This window comes from Anopheles maculipalpis, chromosome 2RL (genome assembly GCF_943734695.1).
Source record: "Anopheles maculipalpis chromosome 2RL, idAnoMacuDA_375_x, whole genome shotgun sequence".
Taxonomy (NCBI): domain Eukaryota; kingdom Metazoa; phylum Arthropoda; class Insecta; order Diptera; family Culicidae; genus Anopheles; species Anopheles maculipalpis.
The window spans coordinates 50,729,608-50,752,054 of NC_064871.1; the positions used below are offsets into that span (position 1 = coordinate 50,729,608).

The following is a 22,447-nucleotide window of genomic DNA, read 5'->3' on the forward strand; positions in this document are numbered from 1 at the left end:
TAAAATATGTGTTGTTGAATTTTGATTTTATTGAATATGCAGTATTACATTAGTTGCGCTAATAAATAACGGTCGTTTTTCCATAAGTTTTTTTTTACTCGGGGCATTTTTAATTGAAGAAATAGGGTGAATCAAAGTATTGGCCATTATAATTTATTACTTTCTTCCACCTTTCGGGTAAATCGCGGATTCCTTTTCGGAAAAATGGTACGTTTTTCGACGAAGTCCAGATATTCAACCAATTCTGCATGTGTTCATAGGAAGCGAACTGCTGGTCAGCCAATCCATGTACCATGGATAGGAACAGATGGAAATCCTATGGTGCCAGATCCAGAGATTTGAGGTAGTTTTTCACAGGTTGTGCAACATGTGGCCGAGTTTTGTCATGCAGTAGAATAACTTTGTCGTGGAGTGATGAGTATTCTGGGCGTTTTTCACGCAGTGCTCGGCTTAAACTCATCGATTGTCTCCGGTAGCGTTCACCAGTAATTGTTTCTCCCGGTTTCAGTGGTTCATAGTACATGAGGCCGAGCTGGTCCCACCAAATACTCAGCATAACTTTCGAGCTATGGATATTCGGCCGAGCTGATGATGTTGGGGTATGACCGGGGGATCCCCATGATTTTTTGCGCTTAGGATTGCTGAACGAAATCCATTTCTCGTCCCCAGTCACGATTCTGTTGTGCCACTGGACCAGCAATTCACACATGAAGAGTCTGCGTTCAATGTCCCGCGGCTTCAACTCGTGTGGTATTCATTTGCCCTCCTTCTGTATCATTACTAAAGCGTTCAGTCGTAATGATATGGCCTGACGAGTTACACCATGCACCATTGTCTTCTTGCGATTTTCCTCGACTAAAGCCGTCATTTCTTTGTAGGTTCGGTCGGTCAGTTCAAGATCTTTTACTAGCACGAAATAATCACTAATCTGTTTGCACAGTTTCACTATGTCATTCCCGAACTTGATTTATGACGTTTGTAAACATCAAAATCGCGCCACAGTCCACAGTGGTCCCATCGATTTCAAAATGGCCGTTATTTATTTGCGGACCTAATATAATTTGCAATTACTCATATAAATTGTATTTAACGCCTAAAGAATACAGCCAATGTTCATTCATTCATTTCGCTCATGTAGTTTTCTTTTAACTGATACATCCGTCGCTGACCAATTTGGGGTCGCGAAATCAAAAAGAATCATTATAAACGATTTATTTGTTTTCCCCACATAATTATCTATTTGAAAATGTTTTACTACCAATTGGTGAATAGTGTTGTGAAATGTGTTGAAAAAGCCTCAAACTATACCCTTTCCATAGCTCAGCAAATGATTGCATTGTGCAAATGTAGAAGCAATACGCACATGCAAATCAGAAATATTGGAATCGCTTTTATATGCATCATAAATGTACAACCGATTTGTGATTGCAACGTTCACAATAGATTGCAATTCTTAGTATAGACCCATTGAATTCTGAATTGGGACTCGTTGGAGCGAATGGAGTTACGCATTTTTCATCCATACAGTCACAAAGCATAAATCATGCTTGATAAATGTGGCCATGTTACTAGTTGTTTATTTAGTATATTTGAAAACGTGATGCTGGCAATAAAAAAAAACTCTTTTCGAACAACAGCATGAAACATCTTTTATCCTATTCCTACTCCAAATAAAACAGGAGATAGCAATACTGATTTGTGCAAAATTTAATGGGAAATAAAGTATATTCCAAACTAAGCTTCAATATCGTTTAAAGCTTGTTCTCGTTTCTCACCTTCAATCACGTACGATGGCATCGAAAAAGGCATCGACGAATCATCGGAATGATGTATAATTTAAAATCATCCTTTACCTCTGCTTACTCATGTCGAAAACCCATTTTATCTTGCCCCGGACAGCACCCCTTCCAACACATTCCCTACCAAAACTTGGCGCGGTTGATGCAGCACGCGATGCACAAATATATTCATGATTATGCATTTTTATAGAACCTGCTGCTACTTCTCGAACCCTAGCTGCATGTTGCATGATCTCTGCTGTTCTACCAGTCCTGAGAGCACGCTCCCAGTGGGATTGGAGAAACCTTTTTGTGCTGTAACATGACGTATGGGTTTTTTTTTGCTGCTGCTGCTGTTGTTGTTGTTTTGCGGGATTTAATCCACGGGGGCCACTTAAACCGATCCACATGGAGCACCCGCACGAAGCCGTATAGCTCCCACGCCATGCAATCGTTCTTGCTCTCAGCAGCATCCTCAACAGCAGGATATTGCTATCGTGGCCCGTGCAAAGAATAGAATCGAGGCGGCATCCTCCAGTGAATCAAAGTCATTAGGGGGCCAACCCCTTAAGCTGACAATCTCAATCCGACCGACGCGTTTTGTGGTGGTAAAAAGAATGCCTAACCAAATGCACAAATTACTCTGCTCCGTGGGTTCTGTTGCGGCGGGTGACAAGGCTTACAAACAGCATCGCCCTAACCTTGACAGAGGTTACATCTGCAGGCAGACAGGCAGAAAACATAAACAAGCGCAAGAGCACAACGACCAGTGAACGAACGTTGCATTAATCTTAAATTATTCGCATGTTTCCTTTCTTTGCAGGTTCCAGAGAGTGTCAGTGCGGCAACCGCGTGTTCCTGTGCATCATCCGCTGAATATAGAGGCGCAAAATCCCCATCGACACAAGCGCTTACTATGGAGGTTGTCTTGAAGCACCTGGAAGCACTTTTGACAGACACACGGCCAGGCTCGGTCGGGACATGAGGCCAACCGTGCATCGTGGTCACAATGCAGGACGATACGGCACCGATCTACATCACTACCACACCACCGTTGCAACTCAAGGATCTCAACTCGTTTAGTTTATTTTAATTTGTCATTACGTTAAGTGTCACGTTTTGCTTCACGTGCCGCCTTGTTTAATCAGTTGTGTGTGCGTGCTAATGTGCAGCCGTTACAGTGAAACGTAACGAACTTCGGGGTGAATGGTGTACTGTTGCTGAAAGCGTGAAGAAAGCTTCGGAAGCCCGACTATATATACATATATGTGTGTGTATATATGTGTGTTTGTGTGTGTGTGTGTATGATAAGTGGCGAAACTAAGTCGGATTAGAGGAAAGTCAAGAAACGAAACGAAGATAAAGCGAAACGGAAAACCAATATGACGATGAAGCTGTTCCGACGTGGATCGCCACGATGTATCGGTCTGCTGTCTGCGTTCGTGACGATCCTGCTATGTCTGTACTACATCTCCATGGGGCAGCCGTCGCCGGCAGGATCCGGTCCGTCTGCTCCCACCGGGATGGACGGCAAGGACGCAACCGGTGCCGTAGCCGTTGGTCCTGCCCACCAGAAACGGTAAGTCATGCGGCGAAGAAGAGCGATTTATGTTGCGCGCAGAAACAACAAACACAGGCTTTACGATCTCTTTCCGTGCGGCAAACACAACATTTGAGCAATGGGTTTTTTTTCTCTTGGTTTGAATCCATCGTCAAATGCCATTGAATATCATACTTTTTTTTACAATAAGCTTCTGGTGAATTTATATCGCTTAGCGGGGTTCAACCAGTGTGTGTAGGCTCATTTCCGAAAGATTACCCGCGAATCCTTTTCCGTGGTTCATCGCTAGTCGGCTGCCATCTGACTGGTGCGTTTTTGGCCACTCTACCAAAACTAGCGAAAACGGATGATTGTACGACGATGATCCCAATGCTCAATCCGACAACTTGCGTGCTAAAATCGATCCAACGGATTGCGTTGGTCGTCTTCATGCACCACAATACCACTTCGACGCTGCCGCTGCACCCTTCGTCTTATGGAGCAAAGTTTTATGTTTTATTGGAGGGCTTCTCGTCCACTTGGTACTCTGGAACTGGAGGCTGGTGCTGGAGAATGTTTCCGATTCACCCCGGTATGGGTTGGGCTGAACCAGCACGGGAGTTATGAGAGCCAATTTGGGATTATGGCTGCTCGTGCTTAAGTCGAAATTGTATGACTTTTTGGAATTGATTTTGCGAGTTGAAGAGTTTATTTGAGTTGTATATCGGGACGGAACGATCTGATGCCGTACCGTTACCGTCTACTTCTTGGGCTCGTGGCGGTGGCGAGAGGGATGGTTAGCTTAATGCTGGGCTTCATATTACGGTGGCATTTTGGGTGATACATATTGCAGCAGTAAAACTAATACCGTCGGTCATTTCAAATGGTATATTACCATGTCGAGATATCGTGTCATTAAAGCAAGAAACGGGGCCTGCCGTCGAAAATGCTGGATATACCAGTTATGGGTGTGCATAAACTGTCGTTAACAATTTGACGACAAAATCTTGGTCGACTGCCTTGGTCCTTTATAGTCTTATGACAATAGAGAAGAAATTTATCGATTAGCGTCGGATCGAGCTTGAAACAAGCTTAAAATTTATAACATTGACCGTTTTAGAACTAATATAAATGAAAAAGAAGAGTCAAAATGTATAGAAAAGGACATTTGTTATATCATTCACTTGTTTAATCGTTCTTTACTTTCTGATGTTCGTTAGCACCTTAACTAAGACAGACCATACACTTTTTAGTATTTATGAAAAAAGCTATTTAGTTTTGAAATTTTAGTTTTGAACTGAGTCGAGTTTAAAAGAAAGATTTCCAAAACCGGTTTTTCAGTTGGGAAGAATGGATCCCTTAACCTGAAATTTAGAATGTCAATAATGCAACCCACAATGGTCAAGGGAACTTAGCTTCTTTCTTCATAAATTAATAAAAGCTATTCAATCTTTGACAAGATTCGCCTAGCTTCAAGTATCGACTGAATATCAGCTAACGCTGAGAGCAGAGCTGACTATTGGGCCATGTGATCTGGCATATAGCACTATTATTTGTTTATTTTAAGTATGACGGCTTACGCCGTATTGTTAACACCGCATGTGATGATTACGTGTATAAACAAGATTATTAGGGCATTTCGTCCCTGTTTTTTTTGCCTTATCCCGGGCATGCTCGGTTGTAGGTGGGTGTTGGACTGGACTAGAGAACAATGTACTATGGAATACGCCTTCCTCCTTTCAGCGATAGAGTTTCAACCGTCCTCGAGCACCGTCGAGCCGTCAACGCATCACCCGTGGCACTACAAAAAACACATAAACAGGACCACAGAAGGTGATCCATACATGAGCATTCAATGCAAAATGGTTCGACATCAGTCGAGACATCATTCGTATGAACGCCCGGTCTACAGAGAGCCCATCGAACCAAGGCCGCAGGGACACTTGCGAAGTGATCGAGTAAAAGAAACGCCCGAGTTCATCCGCCTCCCACATGCTCTGCCAGCGAGACAGGAAAAGTTGCTGTGAAAAACGAAAGAACTCCTAGGACGAGATAGGTCGGTGGGTCGAAAAGCGCCTTCTTGGACGCCTGTTTTGACCAGTGATTCTGCCTTCTCATTGCCGAGAATCCCACAATGAGAAGTGACCCAAATTAGCAAGACGCCTTACCTAAACGCCTTATCGAACATTGAGCCAAGCAGTTCAATGATTTTTATGGTGAGGAAATCCTGACTCTTAACAGCCTTCAGAGATCTCAGAGCTTCAATAGCACTAAGGCTATCAGTGAACATGAAGTACTGGTCCGAAGGTCTCGCTGCTTTCATCGATAGTGCGTAAAATATTGCTGCTAGCTCTGCGGTTTAAACACTACATGGCTGCCTCAATTTGAAAAAAGCTTCGGTGGACTCGCTAAAAACACCGAAGCCAGTGCCTTCCTCAGAGCATGATCCATCAGTGTAGTACTGGATTATTTGGTCTAAATGACCATACTTGTTCATGAAAATACCCGGAACTACCCTCGGGCGAAGATCATTAGGTATGGTCTTAATTTCCTCGTGCAATGAGGAATCTGTTATTAAAATGGAACTGTAGTTCGCAGGAAGAGCAGCAGGATTTAATGCCGTTGGAGCGCTAGGATGCATTTGTAGAGCAACAAAATATTCGTAGATCTTTAAGATTTTGCTCTTAGAACCTGTCTCTAGAAGCGCTTCAAAATTTTGTATTATTGAGGGATTTGATACTGAACAACGGACTAGAAGGCGAATCTATAGCATTTCAAAACGTAGTTTGAACGGCATCACTCCGGTGATCACTTCTAGGGACATGTTGTGTGTGGATTTCATGCTCCCTAGTGCGAGTCTAAGACAGCAAAGGATAGGAAAGATTCCAGAGTCCAGCAGTGGTTAAAACAATACTTATTTATCTGGAAACCCTATTAGGATCTTTTATTCAATAAAAAACAACTTTTTCGCTGGCCAGATTCAAAAGTTTTTTGTATTTGAAATGTTTGATCTCACCCATCGAACTCCACGGTAAATAGTCAGAGAACATTAACTCCTTTTCTCATATGAAAAAGAAAATACAGTCCCGAACTAGTAAAAATAAGATTAGTAAGTCATTACCATTACTATGGCCCGCCTATTACAAGTAACGATGCTCTAAATAAAATAATCTAAACGGAATCTTAGTACACCTGTCTTTCAAATGGCAGGACCAGCTGACAAATCCTCCAGACTGTACTCCCATACGTTGAACTGCTTATCCGGCTAAAAGTAAATTAAATCTAGAAAGTCACAAATGGCAGGCCAAGACCTCCTCAAATTAAAGTGTTGAAAAGGGGATAAGCGAAGAACAATCTGCTTACTTTTCTTTCGCAATTCCAACGGCCAACGGTATATCTTTTCCCTCGCAAATGCAGCAGAATTAAATGCTCTATTTCGTTCCCACTACCACCAGGAAGTATCAGTTTCCGCCTTATACGTGCCGTTACCAAAACACAATACAGTCGCATAAAACATAAACGTAAATAAATCACCCAAAATTAACACGCACGCTCACGGCAGTAAACAAAATGTGGCGGCATTCTGGCGTTCGTGAAATTGTTTACCATCGCGCTGAGGAACAATTATGAAATGTACGCCCATTAATGGACGTGCGACGTGTTGAGAAGGTAAAAATACAACTAAATTGTCACATTGGCATACTGAACTTTGCCCATAATTCTAGCTTCTGCCTTGCTGCCATGCCGGTGGCGAGCAGTCTGCCTTGTGCCATTAACTGGCGCGCCGAGCACAAGCAAAGCAGTTGGGAAAAGTGCTAACCTACATTAAGGTAGAACTTCCTTTCTGTCTTCCCAGTCAGTTTCGCTGACGGAGCGACCAATCGTGGGCCTCGGTGGGGTTTACGCGATTGCTAATGTCATATTTTCGGGCTCACAAAGTGTGCTACTTCCACTTCATCCTGACTGTCAGGCGGTAGCATTATACTTCTGCAGCCCAGAATCGATCGGTAGGATCGAAAGTCGGCTAGATAGCTACCGGAGTAGGGAAGGGTTTGGTGGTGATGAATCCGTGCAGGAGCAAAAAAGCCAGCAAGTGTCGGTGCGATGGCAAACCATACATTATCCTCTGTCCGTTGTTCTCCTCTCGTCCGGCAAGTGCTCGTAGCAATGTTTCACCATGGCCACGTCCTGCCTTACGACACATAGCTTCCCCTTGCTTAGGAGCGTAATGTGTGGGCAAACGGTGCGAAAGCATGCCTTTATCTGAAGGCAATAAAAAATCACATAAAGCGAGATATAAGTGAGCATAAATATTCCTGCATGCTTCAATTCACACACACACACTGCTACAACCCGTTCCGCATGATGCCGCCAGGCAATAGAACGTACATTTAAGTACAATGTGTCCATGTCAATGCGTGGGCATCGTTTATTCTTTACCGGGGGAGCTTAATGTGAGAAAATTCTGCCGGACCTGAATTGGGGTCGGAAAATGCAACCGCTGTGCTGAATGGGACACGTGTAAGCCTCATGCACTAATCGATATGGCAAGCAGAAATTTTCCTTCAGCGTGGAAGGTTTGTGCATGTAACTTATTTAAAAAATGGTCGATTGCATCCATCTGGAATGTAGCTGGAGCTGTATTGTTTAGGCAATTTTTCATTCCTATTACCATTTTTCCAATGTTATTGCTTAAAGATAAATTAAAGTTGTAGCTTAAACTCGTTACGAAAGCAACAATCTTAAAGAGAATTTGTATGCAGGCAGGGCAGGACAGGAACAGCGTAAGAAAGTGTTCATGGAAAACCGACTGCTGAACATATGTGGTATAGTTTTGCAAGTTTTTGAATTCAGTTGGATTAAGAAATTTTTTAAACATAATCATAGCCTTAACTATAATGCTCGATTGTTAAAAAAAAGCTTTCTAAATCTAGAAATCGGTAATCGGTTGTCAAGTTGCGTGTATCCGTAAGAGAGCACAGAAATTTACTCGGTATATAGTTATGCGCAGAATGTTTCACACGCTGAGTTGCATCCGACACCTTGGTCCCGTGTTGTACAACGTGACTTCCGAGCATCAGCATGTCATCTGATACTCCAGGAATGTCAGCACGCAACATGGTACCGTGGGACAAGCGGCCAACGGGAGAACCATCTAGGGCAGTCTAGCAGTCTTCGCCCATCGTGCAGCCGAGGTGTATCAGCTCTCAATAAAATATTAAAAGTTTATTTTCCGTAATTAAACCTCTGTTTTTCTATTGCAAAAAGAAAGATAACCATAACTGGCGCAGTCGGCTCGGTTCAGTTCACGTTCTTATTAGTGCGCATAAAAAAAAAATTAAAAAATCCAAAAGTGAAAAAAACTTTGTGCTCGCCCGGAACATACTCCATCACCCAACCCGCGGTCGATTTGCAACGAACACGTGTTTTTTTTCTGTTCTTGACGCAATTGTGACGAAAAGTGTTAAGTGACTTTTGGTAGTGCACAAAACAAAAACGTTTAGTTTCAACTATTAAGAACTGGAATCATAAGTAAAGCTTCTGGATCTGCAACGATAAAGACGACTCCCCAGAAGATCAGCTGGGAAAACATCCGATCATCGAACGTCCCAACCCGTGGACACCAAGAGAGCAAACGAAGAAACTATTCCAACGAGGATCACTGGATAGAAGAAGGACAAACATTGAATCGGGTAACAAAAAACTCAATCGAAATTCCTAATTTGTGAGTATAAGGTGAGTTATTTTAGGGATACTTGATCTCCACACCCTTAGCGGCAAAAAAAAGAAGGTATTTGATTGTGTTTCAATTCGTTCATGCCAAAGTTTAACCCTCTTTCTAAACCCTCGCGGTACAGTGATACGCAAAATAATAAAATGGAACAGGATCTCCATGCTTTAGTTAACTCAATGAGAATGCTTGAAGAACGCATTAACGCGCTTCAAATTGAGAATAACAACCTTCAGCAGCAGCAACGACAGCAGTTGCAAGCCCAAACGCCTCCATCAAGGAGCGCTGAATATTATAAAATTCCAGATCCTATACGGACAATTCCTTCTTTTGATGGAAATAAACGCCAACTATCATCATGGCTGGCAACTGTGAAAAAAACATTAGATCTGTTTAGATCTACTGTAGCCCCAGACCTATTTGCAGTCTATGAGCAAGCCATAATTAACAAAATAGATGGTAAAGCTCGTGACACCATATGTGTCAACGGGAATCCCACAACTTTTGAAGAGGTTGCAGAAATATTACAACACGTGTACGGCGACCGTAACAACATAGCAACTTACCAAACGCAGCTGTGGACAATGAAAATGGATAGCAGTTTGCATATCCATTACAAAAAAACAAAAGATGTTATGATCAGCATGAAATCTTTGGCAAAACAAAACCCTTTATATGCCAAGCACTGGGATGCCATAGATCATTTTCTGGAACAAGAATGCTTAGCAGCTTTCATAAACGGCCTAAGCAAAATGTATTTTGGTTACGCACAAACCGCGCAACCAACTGATCTAGAAAACGCATACGCTTTTCTTTGTCGTTTTCAGTGTGCCGAAAAAACGAAAACAAATACTTTTAACAATCTTCAAGTAACACAACAACCTACGTTTAGTAAAAGTTACAAAAACGAAGGAAAATCAACCGTCTCGAAGATTGGCCGAAAACCTGAATTTGGTCAGACAACACAAAACTCCGAGAGACAGAAAATAACACCAATGGATATCGACTCTTCGATTAGATCCAAAGGTAAAATTTTCTGCCATACATTAGATTATGACAAAAAAAGTAACGACTCGGAAAGTGAAGACGAAGATGTCGAAGAAGTAAATTTTCAGATTTCCAATGCTGTAATCAATCAAAGATGAAAGCAACTAATGGCTTACCATATCTAATATTAAATGTGAATAATTTACAAGCAAAAATGCTTATTGACAGTGGAGCAAATAAAAATTTTATTTCTCCTACTTTTATCAAGGAATACCAAAAACAGAAATGCCATACACTAACAATTAGCAATCAACATGGAAAGCATAAAATTAACGAGTACTTTAATGGTGTAATTTTTGGTAAGAGAAATGTACGTTTTTATCTGTTCAAATTTCATCAATTTTTCGATGGAATAATTGGATACGAAACCCTTTCAGAGTGTGACGCGAAATTAATATTCGGTCAACACAAATTAGATTTACCAGGATACACAATAGATTTAAACATAAAAAGAATGAATTCAGCTGAGATCAAATTACAAGCAAATAGTTGCCAAGTAGTGAAAATTCCAGTTTCTCACTCCAACGGAAATGTTTTCATGAAAAATGAAATTAAAATCAAAGACTCAAACATTCCTGCTGGACTTTATAAAGCTAAAAATGGTTTTATTAAAGCATTCGTAACTAATTTCGGAGATGAAGTTTCTTTTACATGGACAAAACCTAAAGTTGTTTATCCTGTATCTGAAATTTTAGAAATGAACCAACACACACTGGACGCGAATCCTACCAAAACATTGAACAAATCGATCAATTTAGAAGAGTTAATCAGGTCAAACCATTTGAATCACGAAGAGAAAAGTAAGCTCTTAAAAATACTTCATAATAATGTTCAAATAATACACAATGAAAACACAAAACTTTCTTGCACAACAACTGTTAAACATAAAATTAACACTGTTGATGACATACCAATACACACTAAAACGTATCGATATCCTCACATTCATAAAGAAGAAGTCGAAAAACAAATAAATGATATGCTAAAAGACGGTATTATCCAACACTCAGTTTCACCATGGACGTCTCCAATTTGGATAGTTCCAAAAAAACCTGATGCAAGTGGAATAAAAAAATGGCGAATTGTAATCGATTACCGAAAGTTAAACGAGAAAACAGTAGACGATAAATTTCCCATTCCAAATATAGAAGATATTCTAGAGAGACTAGGAAGAAGTAATTACTTCACCACGTTAGACCTCAAATCTGGTTTTCATCAAATAGAAGTTGAACCCAGAGATAGGCCAAAAACAGCTTTTAGTAGCAATAAAGGTCATTTTGAATTTATCAGAATGCCTTTCGGCTTGAAAAATGCTCCTTCAACATTTCAAAGGGCTATGAATAACATCCTCGGAGAACTAATAGGTAAATGCTGTTTAGTTTATCTCGATGATATAATAGTTTTCGGTAATTCACTACAACAACACTTAGACAATTTAAACAAAGTGCTCAAGCGTCTTGTGGAGGCTAATCTGAAGATCCAGCTCAACAAGTGTGAGTTTTTACACAAACAATGTGAATTTCTTGGGCATATCGTTACCGAAAAAGGAATTAAACCTAATCCAAACAAAATTGATAAGATTGTTAATTGGCCCATTCCGAAAACTAAAAAACAACTTAAAGGATTTTTAGGTATAATAGGATATTACCGAAAATTCATAAAAGACTTTGCTAAACTAACTAAACCCCTAACAAAATGCTTGAAAAAAGATTTAGAAATAAAACTAACTGAAGAATATTTGAATTGTTTTAATGAATGCAAGCAATTACTAACTTCCGATCCAATTTTAAGGTATCCGGATTTCAACAAGAAGTTCCTGATAGAAACTGATGCGAGCGATTTTGCTCTTGGCGCTGTACTCTCCCAGAGATTTGAAGATGGACACGAACATCCAATAGCATACGCATCGCGAACCTTGAACGACACCGAGTGCAGATACTCAGCCACCGAAAAAGAACTACTAGGAGTATTATTTGCTATTAAACACTTCCGACCATACGTTTACGGTACTAAATTTGAAATTCGAACAGACCATAAACCTCTCATTTGGCTTAGACAAAAAAAAGACCTCAACAGTAAATTACTAAGGTGGAAACTGCAACTAGAAGAATTCGAATTCGACATAAAATACAAAAAAGGCATATTGAACAACAATGCAGATTCACTCTCAAGAATCGAACCCGACATAAAAACTGTAGATTTGAATTACAACTCCGCCAATGAAAGCATGACTCAACATTGGGCTGACTCTGACGATAGTGATTACATAAAGTCTACGGAACGTCCATTAAACGAATTTCGAAATCAAATAATTATTGAAAAATCTAATGAACAAAGTGAAGAACATTCCATTATATTTCCTAAATATACTCGAGTAATTATCAAAAAAACAGACTTTTCTCCTGAAGATCTTGCAAACATTCTAAAAAAAAAATGCTACATCATCTTGTGTTAATGGATTATTTTGTCATACAGATATCCTAAATCTCATGCAAAATGTGTACAAAAACTATTTCTCCCGCGCTAAATCCCTAAAAATATTTTGGACACAAAAATTACTCATCGATATAACTGAAGAAATAGAACAAAATCAAATAATCCAAACACAGCACGATTTAAACCACAGAGGAATTACAGAAACTAGTAAACACATTGCTAGAGATTACTTTTTTCCGGGAATCAAATCAAAAGTTGCCAAATTTATTAATATTTGTAAATTATGTCAAAAATCGAAATACGAAAGACATCCATTTAAAATAAAATTCCAATTAACCGAAACACCGTCCAGACCACTACAAATCGTACATATGGACATTTTTATCATAAAAGAAAAACATTATCTTACACTTTGCGATAAGTTTTCTCGATTAGCAATGGCAATTCCAATTCGTACAAGAAATACAGTTCATATATTAAAAGCATTCACTACATTTATAGCAAACTTAGGGAAACCCGAATTACTAATAATGGATCAAGAACCAACATTTAAATCAACGATAATAAGAAACTTTCTAGAAGAAAACCTTATTAAATACCATTTCACAAGCATAGGACAATCATCTTCAAACGGACCCATAGAAATAATTCATCGTACGCTACGGGAATTACATAACATATTATCTCAAAAAGAATCCACTAGTATTCTTTCTGAAACCTCTAAAATAAATTTAGCAGTATCAATTTATAATGATTCAATACATTCGCAGACTAATGTCACACCAAGAGAATTGTTTTACGGAGTAAAATATAAAGATCCAGTACCAACTGATTTAAATGAAAGAATCAGGCAAAAGGAAGAATTATTCCATATATTTTCTCAGAATATGAAACAACAAAAAGAAAAACAATTAGATAAAATAAACAAAAACAGAGAAGATGTTGTACAATTTTCAACCAATGATACAGTTTACGAAAGGAAACGCAACAACCTCAAACATCAAGAACGCTACAAAGAAATTAAAGTACTGGAAAACAAAGAAATGAATATAATAGATGATCGAGGAAGGAAAATTCACAAAGCAAAATTAAAGCGAAAGCGAAATACTTCAATGTAATTTTTTCTTCTTGATTTTATTACAGATCACTTCCGAGGAACATTTCACAAATTAAAAAGGAAGGAGGATAAAATGTTAATTACAAAATTAATTGTTACCTTGTCGACTATCAGTCTAATCCAAGCTACCATATTTAAGGAAATAGTAAACAACAATGGATTAGTAGCCATTAAATTGCAATCAGTTAGAACAAGAATAGGCTTCAATAGGTTAATTCATAAAATAAATTTGAAAAATCTTAAACAAAATGTAGAATATATTGAAAAACTATCGAATTTAATGAACACAACTAGTTCTCTTAAATCAACGTTAGACTCCAAGATACTTAAAACAAAACAAAAACTTATTGCACTAACGCCAAGCAGACAAAAGAGAGGACTTATTGATGGACTCGGCACAGCTATCAAATTTATTACTGGAAACCCAGATAATGATGACCTACAGTCAATTTACCACAGCTTAGGTCTGCTTGAGAATCAGGAAAATGCCATAAGTAGAAACATAAATAAACAATATGAAATTAACGAACTCTTCCAAAAAGAATTACAAAATATGACTAGCTCATTAAACAAACAAATGTTAAAAATTTTAAAATTTAAAACAACTGCAATGGATGATTTCGAAATTATAAACATGATATTTAGTGTAAACGAAATTCTACAAATCTTAACATCTATGGAAGAGCAAATAGAATTGGCACATTTAAATGTTTTGCACAGGGACCTGTTAACTTTAGCTGAAAAGCAATTTATTCAAAAAATGTTAAAATCACAGGATATTATAGTAAACTATGTAGATGAAATCTTCAACTATTGCACGGGAACCCTAGCAGTTACCGATCAAGAAGCTGCCATACTTGTTAAAGTACCAATTTTGGAGAAGGACCCATTTGATCTTTTAGAGCTGCATACGATGGTCATCAATAATTCAAGGATCAACACACACATAAAATATGTCTCAAAGTTAGGAACCAGAGCATATTACCAAAACACAAAATGTACTATTTGCGACGCAACCATACCAATAGAGGACGAATGTATCTACAACATTCTCGTGCATAGAACTCCCAAATGCCCTTTTGTCACAACAAACAATAGATGGTCAGTTAAGGAAGTATTGGAAGGTGTAATACTTGTTGACACACAAACAGAAACAACAATATTCGATTCATGTGGTGAATCCAAAAGCATATCAGTACCAATGATTATTGAAGTGGAAAACTGCACAGTGCAGATTAAAAGCTACACGTTCACTGGGAAAGTCGCCAATATTCAAAAGGAATATTTAATCCCAATATACGGAAAACCATTGGCGAGATCAAACGATTCAGAAGACGACCAGATAGATGGAAGAATAAGAAACCTAGAAAAAATGAACGAAATCCACTTGCAGTTGAATAAAATCAACATTAGCCACATAATAATAAGCATGATCGTACTGATAGGAGCAGTTTGTGCTTACATAAAAAAATGCAAAAATGCCCAACCTGATGCCACCACAAGCTCTGATACCCATGGTCAACACCTGAGCCTCGCTATTCGGAACCTTGCTGACCAGATCAACAGTCGATCGAGGACGCTCGACGCTTAAGGGGGGAGGAGTTATGCGCAGAATGTTTCACACGCTGAGTTGCATCCGACACCTTGGTCCCGTGTTGTACAACGTGACTTCCGAGCATCAGCATGTCATCTGATACTCCAGGAATGTCAGCACGCAACATGGTACCGTGGGACAAGCGGCCAACGGGAGAACCATCTAGGGCAGTCTAGCAGTCTTCGCCCATCGTGCAGCCGAGGTGTATCAGCTCTCAATAAAATATTAAAAGTTTATTTTCCGTAATTAAACCTCTGTTTTTCTATTGCAAAAAGAAAGATAACCATAACTATATACTTAGACAAGGTCTCAAACAAACCTTGTCTAAGCAAAGAGAACCTTGTCTAAGTTTAACTGTTGGAGAACCGCAAACAACACTTTTGTGTTTACCATTTTTTATCAACAAAATTATCAAAACGATCCAAGCAGCTAAAACAACTTGATCGAAAGTGCATTTTCCAACATCGATAACCACATAGATGTTATAATACACTTCTGGGTCTTAACAAAATAATAAGATGTTTTCCAAATAAGTTCTTCTACGTATGCTCACATCATAAATAATCTAACTAATTGGGGTTCAAATTGTTCAAATTCAAATTTGTTAATCAAACAGAACAGCATAGTATCATCCGGGAAGCCTGGTTTCAAACACCTCAAGGACATAAACACCATTTCGTCAGGTCACAGGATCATCATTGGTTCCATCTTCAACCAAAACTGGATTTATCAAACGAATCTTGTAGTTTCTTTAAACGTTCCAAGGCGAAGTAACGTTTCACTCTTTCTTAAAAAATTAAGTCAAATTATTTTTGACAATTACTTAGTTATCAAGCGCTACAACCGCTTTGCGGTCTTGGCCTGCCATAGCAGAATCCGGAACCGCTCATCCCGGCCTTGATGGTGGATGATTCCACACCATCCTCCCACCTCAATCTTGGTCCAAAACACCTCCTCTGTCCTTGTGACGGCCTAAAAGGACTTTCTGAGCTGGGTCGCACAGTGCCATGCGTATCACATGGCCAGCCCATCGGAGCCTGGCGAGGATAATTCGCTGCACGACGGTGAGCTCGTCTTACAATTTGTACAGCTCGTCGTGGCAGCGGCTCCTCCAGTGTGCTTCCACACATACGGGGCCAACGATCCTTCTGAGCATCTTCCTCTTGAACGCGGCTAAGAGGGCTTCGTCTGTTTTGGATAGGGTCCTTGTCTCAGAGGCGTATGTGATTACTGGGACTATAAAGGTACGATACAGTCCCAGCTTCGACCGTCGCGACAGATTTTTTTAGGTGAGATGTTTCCTCAGGATATAAAATGACCGGCTGGCCGCCAGCATCCTAGCTCGCAAATCCGTCTCTATGCTGTATTCGGTGCTGACTTTTGACCCGAGATAGGTGAAGTTTTGGACGACTTCGAATTTGCGATCATCTATCCGTACATCACCACCACGTAGTTCCGGATTCCTTAGAAGGTTCCGGATTTCTTCTGATGGTGCCACCGTCAACTTGATATTTGCGTTAATCTGCAACCCGAGGTTTTCTGCCACCTGCTCTATTCTATGGTAGGTCTTTGCTGCCTGGGAGAGCCGCAGACCAATGATCTATATCATCAGCGTATGCCAGGATCTGGGTTGACTTATGGAAGATGGTTCCCGAAGTCTCTACCTCCGAGTCACGGATGGTCCTCTCTAGCGGCAAGTTGAATAGGAGACAGGCTAGCCCACCTTCCTGACACAGACCTTTGGTGGTAGCAAAGGACCCTGAGAGTTTTCCATCCACCTTCATTCCAAAAGAGCTCATGGCCTCGTAGAGTTTTACCCTCGCTTTGCTATCATATGCGGCCTTGAAATCTATGAAGAGATGGTACGTGTTCAACTGCTGTTCAGCCATCTTCTCCAAGATTTGCTGCATGGTGAAGATCTGGTCAGTGAAAGATTTACTGTGATAAACTGAAGAATTAGGGAGGATATTTTGTAGGCGGTATTCAACACCGTAATACCCCTGTAGTTGTTGCAGTCCAACATATCTCCCTTCTTGTATATGGGATAGATGATTCCAATCACAAAACATCGATCGATTTGCCCTCATACCTCAGTAACAAGTTGATGAGCCTCATTTTCTAGTAAGGCACCCCCGTTTTTGACCAGTTCGGTTACGATTCCGTTGGTTCCGGGTGCCTTATTGTTCTTTAACCGACGGATAGCTCTTCGTGTGTCCTCGATGTCAGGTAGCGACAGTACATCGGGACGATTGGCTGCATTAAGTTTTGAACTTTTTGACGATTCGCTAAATTAATTTTTCAATGTGTTTAGCTTTCTTGAAAATCCTCCTGGTACAAAGTAGCGTACCACAATCAAACTTCGATCAGACCTTTTGCAGCAGATTGCAAGAATTCTGTAATGCATTCGCAAACAGCTAAATGATGTTAGCACCGTATGCTTCCAAGAAGACGGCACAAAATATTACCACAATCCTTGCAACAACGAAGCGCAACGAAGTTCCCGAGCACAATCCAATAGAACAGCGACCATCAACTTCAACAATGTTCTTCTGCGTCGTGTTACGTTAGTGGTTGAGTGATGTCCTCGTGTGTACATCATGGATGGAATTTTAAGCCATTTTTCTTTAGCTGTGCTCATCTTTCACACACCACACCACAGACACACACACACACTTTTTCCCCGGAGAGAAAAAAGAAACATCCCGCTAGATTGTTAGAAAGTGAATCGCGTTTTTTTTTTCTGTTCAACCCCTTCTAGCCTAACAACACGTTGGCGAACCCATCAAATAGGACACGACGCTGTTCGGCCGCCTTGGTTGGTTGGCTTTCGATTGCTTTCCACTCCTCAAAGTAGGCAAACTTTCTTGTGGCAAGCACTTCGATTGAGGTTCGGTACCGGCAACCGCAGGAAGATAGAGACGAGTACAACATCTTTCCGAAGAACTTCCCTTGTTCTCGGTGTTCCTCTTTCTATCCCGGTACCCGTGAGCCTTCACTCGTAAAGATAAAATAAATAAATTGTTTGATAGACAATTACGGGCAACAAATGACCGGAAGAAATGCCGAGATGTTCGCCAACCCGCTTGAAGCACGCTTCAAAGTTAAGCTTAATTTATTGATGCATAAACTAAAAGCAGGAACAATTTTGCAGTTGAAAAGCATTGAGTTGTGTAAGGTGGTTCTGCATTCTGAGCTTACTCCCAGTTTACTAACCTTAAAAATGCTTCAAGGAGCTGTGGAGAGTGTTTTATTGAATTTAATTACGATTTCCTGCTATCCATTCACATCGTCATATTCCAACCCGATAATTTATTCTTCCAGCGTGTAATTAGAAATTAGAATTTCTGCTAGTCGACACACTCTTCATGTCACCTCTACCGATGAAAACCTGGAAATATAGCCTTTATTTTTTGTTTTCCTGTGTTTAATTACTTTTTACCCATTTCACCAGATCTCGCTTAGCTGGCTTTTTGATTATCGAACATCGTTTATCTCTGTTTTTTTTTGCTTGACCTTTGATCATTTTCTTTTCGGTTTCCCAGTGCAAAACATTTTGCACTTCATGATAAACTTAGGAAACCGTCCCGCACTAAATGGAGTTTTCTCGGCAAAGGGGTTTGTTACGCCATTTCCAAAAAAACAAGAGCATAACAAACTTAAAGCAAACTGATCACCACCACCATCACGTTAAGATGGCAGCAAGGGGAAGGTTCGGTGTCGGGATTGTTTGTTTGTGTAGAAAACTTTTTTGTTCGGGCAAGCTGATAAAGTGTGCTTCGGAAGCGAGTCAAGCGTGCACACCACAGCAAAAGCGTAGACATCTTGCTGTTCAGTTCCGTGACTTTGCTCTTGACATGGCTCCGTCCGATACTTTGATGTTTCTTTTTGCGTTGTGGCACAATAAGGCTTAGCACGTCTGGGGAAAGTGGGTGCAATTTTTTTCACTGCTAAACGTGTATCACCATACGAACTGTTTACGGTTTAGTTGTCGATTATCGAAAATATTCGACCATTTCTGTCTTTACCTGCAGAATGTGGCAACATTTCTATGCTTGCGGCGGACATGTCATGTAGTAATGTAATTACTGATTGAAAATGAACTGCAGCAGCCCAATCTGCTACTGCACCCGATTTGCGAATGTCACGCGAAGGAACACCATCATCCGTTTGCTACACTGGATTATGCAGATTTCGATCCGGATTCAATTCTCCGAACCGGTACCGGTAACATGGCTGTGGTACGAGGAGACCGTGTACACACCATCACACGAACGAGATGTGCCAGCAGAAACACGGAACCATAATCCTTTTGCCATGTACCGGGTGAGTTTGTCATTCGTCGTACCATCCCGGAGCCGAGTGCTGGTGGATTGGCTTTCTAGGAAATGTTATGCTAAGTCACCGAGGATACGTTAACTTCTCTTTTCGGTCACTACAAACAACGTTTCTTCATTTGCGGTTTACCGAATGTGAATGCTCGGTCAAACAAAGTTTCGATTAGCCGTCAACCCGTAGTGGCTGTGTGTGTGTGTATGTGTGTGTGTGTGTGGTACATGCCACATTTGGAGATGTTCTGGATACATTGAAAGACATATTTTTGTTATGTATTCGACATTAACTTCGTGACGCAACTTTACTTTATGTGCTTGATGTTTAAAAATGTGACCACCATTTCGAAAAAGGAAGCATATCGGATAAAGTTACCGGAAACAAACAGAACATTCCGTGGAAAGGTTTATGAAACACATCTCATATTGTCAAAATTTCTAATTGAAGTACTTCGAACGTTTCGAGACAGTACAAAAGAAAAGTTTGAAAACATAAAAATAATAAATAAATAAGAATAAATGGTAGTTCCGGGCATTTTCATGAACCAGTATGGTCATTTAGCCCAAATAAGCCCTAGTACTGCACTGATGGATCCTCTGGATTCCTCTGAGGTGTTTTTAAGCGAGTCCACCGTAGCATTTTTCAAATTGAGGCCGCCAGGTAGTGTTTACACCGCAGAGCCGCAATATTTTACTTATTATTGATGATAACAGCGAGACCTTCGGACCAGTACTTCATCTTAACTGATAGCCTTAGTGCTATTGAAGCTCTGAGATCTCCGAAGGCTGTTAAGAGTCGGGATTTCCTCACCATCAAAATCATTGAACTGCTTGGCTCAATGTTCGATAAGGCGTTTAGGTAAGGCGTCTTGCTAATTTGGGTCCCTTCTCATTGTGGGATTCTCGGCAATGAGAAGGCAGACTCACTGGTCAAAACAGGCGTCCAAGAAGGCGCTTTTCGACCCACCGACCTATCTCGTCCCAGGAGTTCTTTCGTTTTTCACAGCAACTTTTCCTGTCTCTCTGGCAGAGCATGTGGGAGGCAGATGAACTCGGGCGTTTCCTTTACTCGATCACTTCGCAAGTGTCCCTGCGGCCTTGGTTCGATGGGCTCTCTGTAGTCCCGGCGTTTATACGAATGATGTCTCGACTGATGTCGAACGATTTTGCATTGAATGCTCATGGCTCAGACAAAAGTATGTGGCTGCGGTGACGGATTTCACGATGTGGATCACCTTCTGTGGTCCTGCGTGGAATTTGAAACCGCAAGAGCGCAGACGACCAAATCGGCAGACGAACTAGTACAGAAATGAGAGAAGTGTTGGCTACCAGTGACCTCCCCTACATGAGGATCATTTACCGATTCGCCAAATGTTGTTAAATGTTGTGTTGTCTCTGTTTTATGTGTTTTTGTAGTGCCTCGGGTGATCCGATGACTGGGCAACAGCACTCGAGGGCGATTCCAACACTGCCGTAAAAGGGAGGCAGGCGTTATTCACAATACAGTGTTCTCTAATCCAGACCAGCTTAGACACAACGAGTTTGACAGCGTTGGCGTTGGGTTCGGGGTGTTTGGCGGGTTCATTCTCGAAGTCGCTCTTGCTGCTGCGGGATGGAACTTGTCGATCACTCTTAGATTAGACGCTGACCAGAGCGAGCTTAGAATGTCACTGCTGAACTGCACTGGAGAACACTGTGCGCAGGCGAATCCATGCTTGTGCTGTTCAAATAACTCTGCTTGTTTTGTTAAAGTCGAGACTCGCAAATCATGAGCTCAACAAAATAAAAGCCATAACACACCACAATAGCCGAACTGAAAGTATTCAACCCTCATCAATAGAACAGCCGCACCAAAACTACCAAATACATCTACCTCAACAACCAAAATAGACCAGCACATCAACCACCCTCTCAATACCCACCTAAAACCGAGAATGCCCTTGATAAGGCAAAACAACAGGGAGGAAATGTCCTAATAATCTTGTTTCTACACATAGTCATCACATGCGGTGTCCACAATACGGTGCAAGCCGTCATACTTAAAATAAATATAAAACAATGTAAATAATAAATGGACACAAAAGTTTAAAAGATTTAAAAAAAACATGCAACAAAGTGTGAACCTTCAAGGAATTGAACAAGATGCAGACAAACATCTTCCTCTAATCTTCAGAGAATTGCATTTCATTCGCTATAACATATTGTTGACTTAACATCTGGTTTGGCGAGCCTTATAGATAAAAAAGGATTACGGGAAAAATGGTTTAAATATTGTAAACTACACCTGTTGAAAACCAAGACGCGGCTTCTTTTGCTTTTTCGTTGTAGCTTTTTTTATTGGTAAGCTCTTGGAAATAAACCAAAAAATTTTTCCGCTGTTCGCGTGCGCTTATATTCGTTTTTTCCGATCTTTGTCCGCTCGTGATTGATTTTCGACTGACTTGATCGTTCCCTAACTGATCCCGGGGCAGGCTCGTCCTGCCCTTTTCTGATCCTTCTTATCTTTCCTTTTCTTCTTGGCGCCTCTTAACTGACACCGTTAATAACCATGATAACAGCACACAGTTCCATGTGGATGTTAAATGACCACACGCATCAATGTTAAACACCCACAATCCAACCAGCACTAATGCAATGCATGCAACCTAATAGCACAATAGAGTAGCCATCCAATTCAATTCGAATGTACGTTTTTTTGTTATAATCACTTTCTATAGATGCTCAATATTTGCACTTTTCTGCAAGTGCTGAAGCAGAATCGTGGTGAAATCTTTCCCTTACCGAAAATGGAAAAAAAATCTCACCCTCCTCGGCGTTCTTCGGTTGCACACAGCACACGTGTTGAGTGTTATCGCTGTATTTGACGGCCGTCTGTC

General features: G+C 40.5%; 2 protein-coding genes across 2 annotated transcripts in view; both read left to right on the forward strand.

Moving 5' to 3' along the window:
• Positions 1–3,128: 3,128 nt before the first annotated feature.
• Positions 3,129–22,447, forward strand: part of LOC126556767 (alpha-mannosidase 2) — a 42,646-nt gene continuing 23,327 nt past the window's right edge. Inside the window, exon 1 of the mRNA XM_050212247.1 lies at positions 3,129–3,357. Coding sequence (XP_050068204.1) covers positions 3,161–3,357 — 197 coding nt within the window. The 5' untranslated portion in view covers positions 3,129–3,160. The remainder of the gene's footprint in view (positions 3,358–22,447) is intronic.
• Positions 19,302–22,447, forward strand: part of LOC126559120 (28S ribosomal protein S11, mitochondrial) — a 118,803-nt gene continuing 115,657 nt past the window's right edge. The window contains exon 1 of the mRNA XM_050215234.1: positions 19,302–19,308. The gene's annotated coding sequence lies outside the window, so the exon portion shown is untranslated. The remainder of the gene's footprint in view (positions 19,309–22,447) is intronic.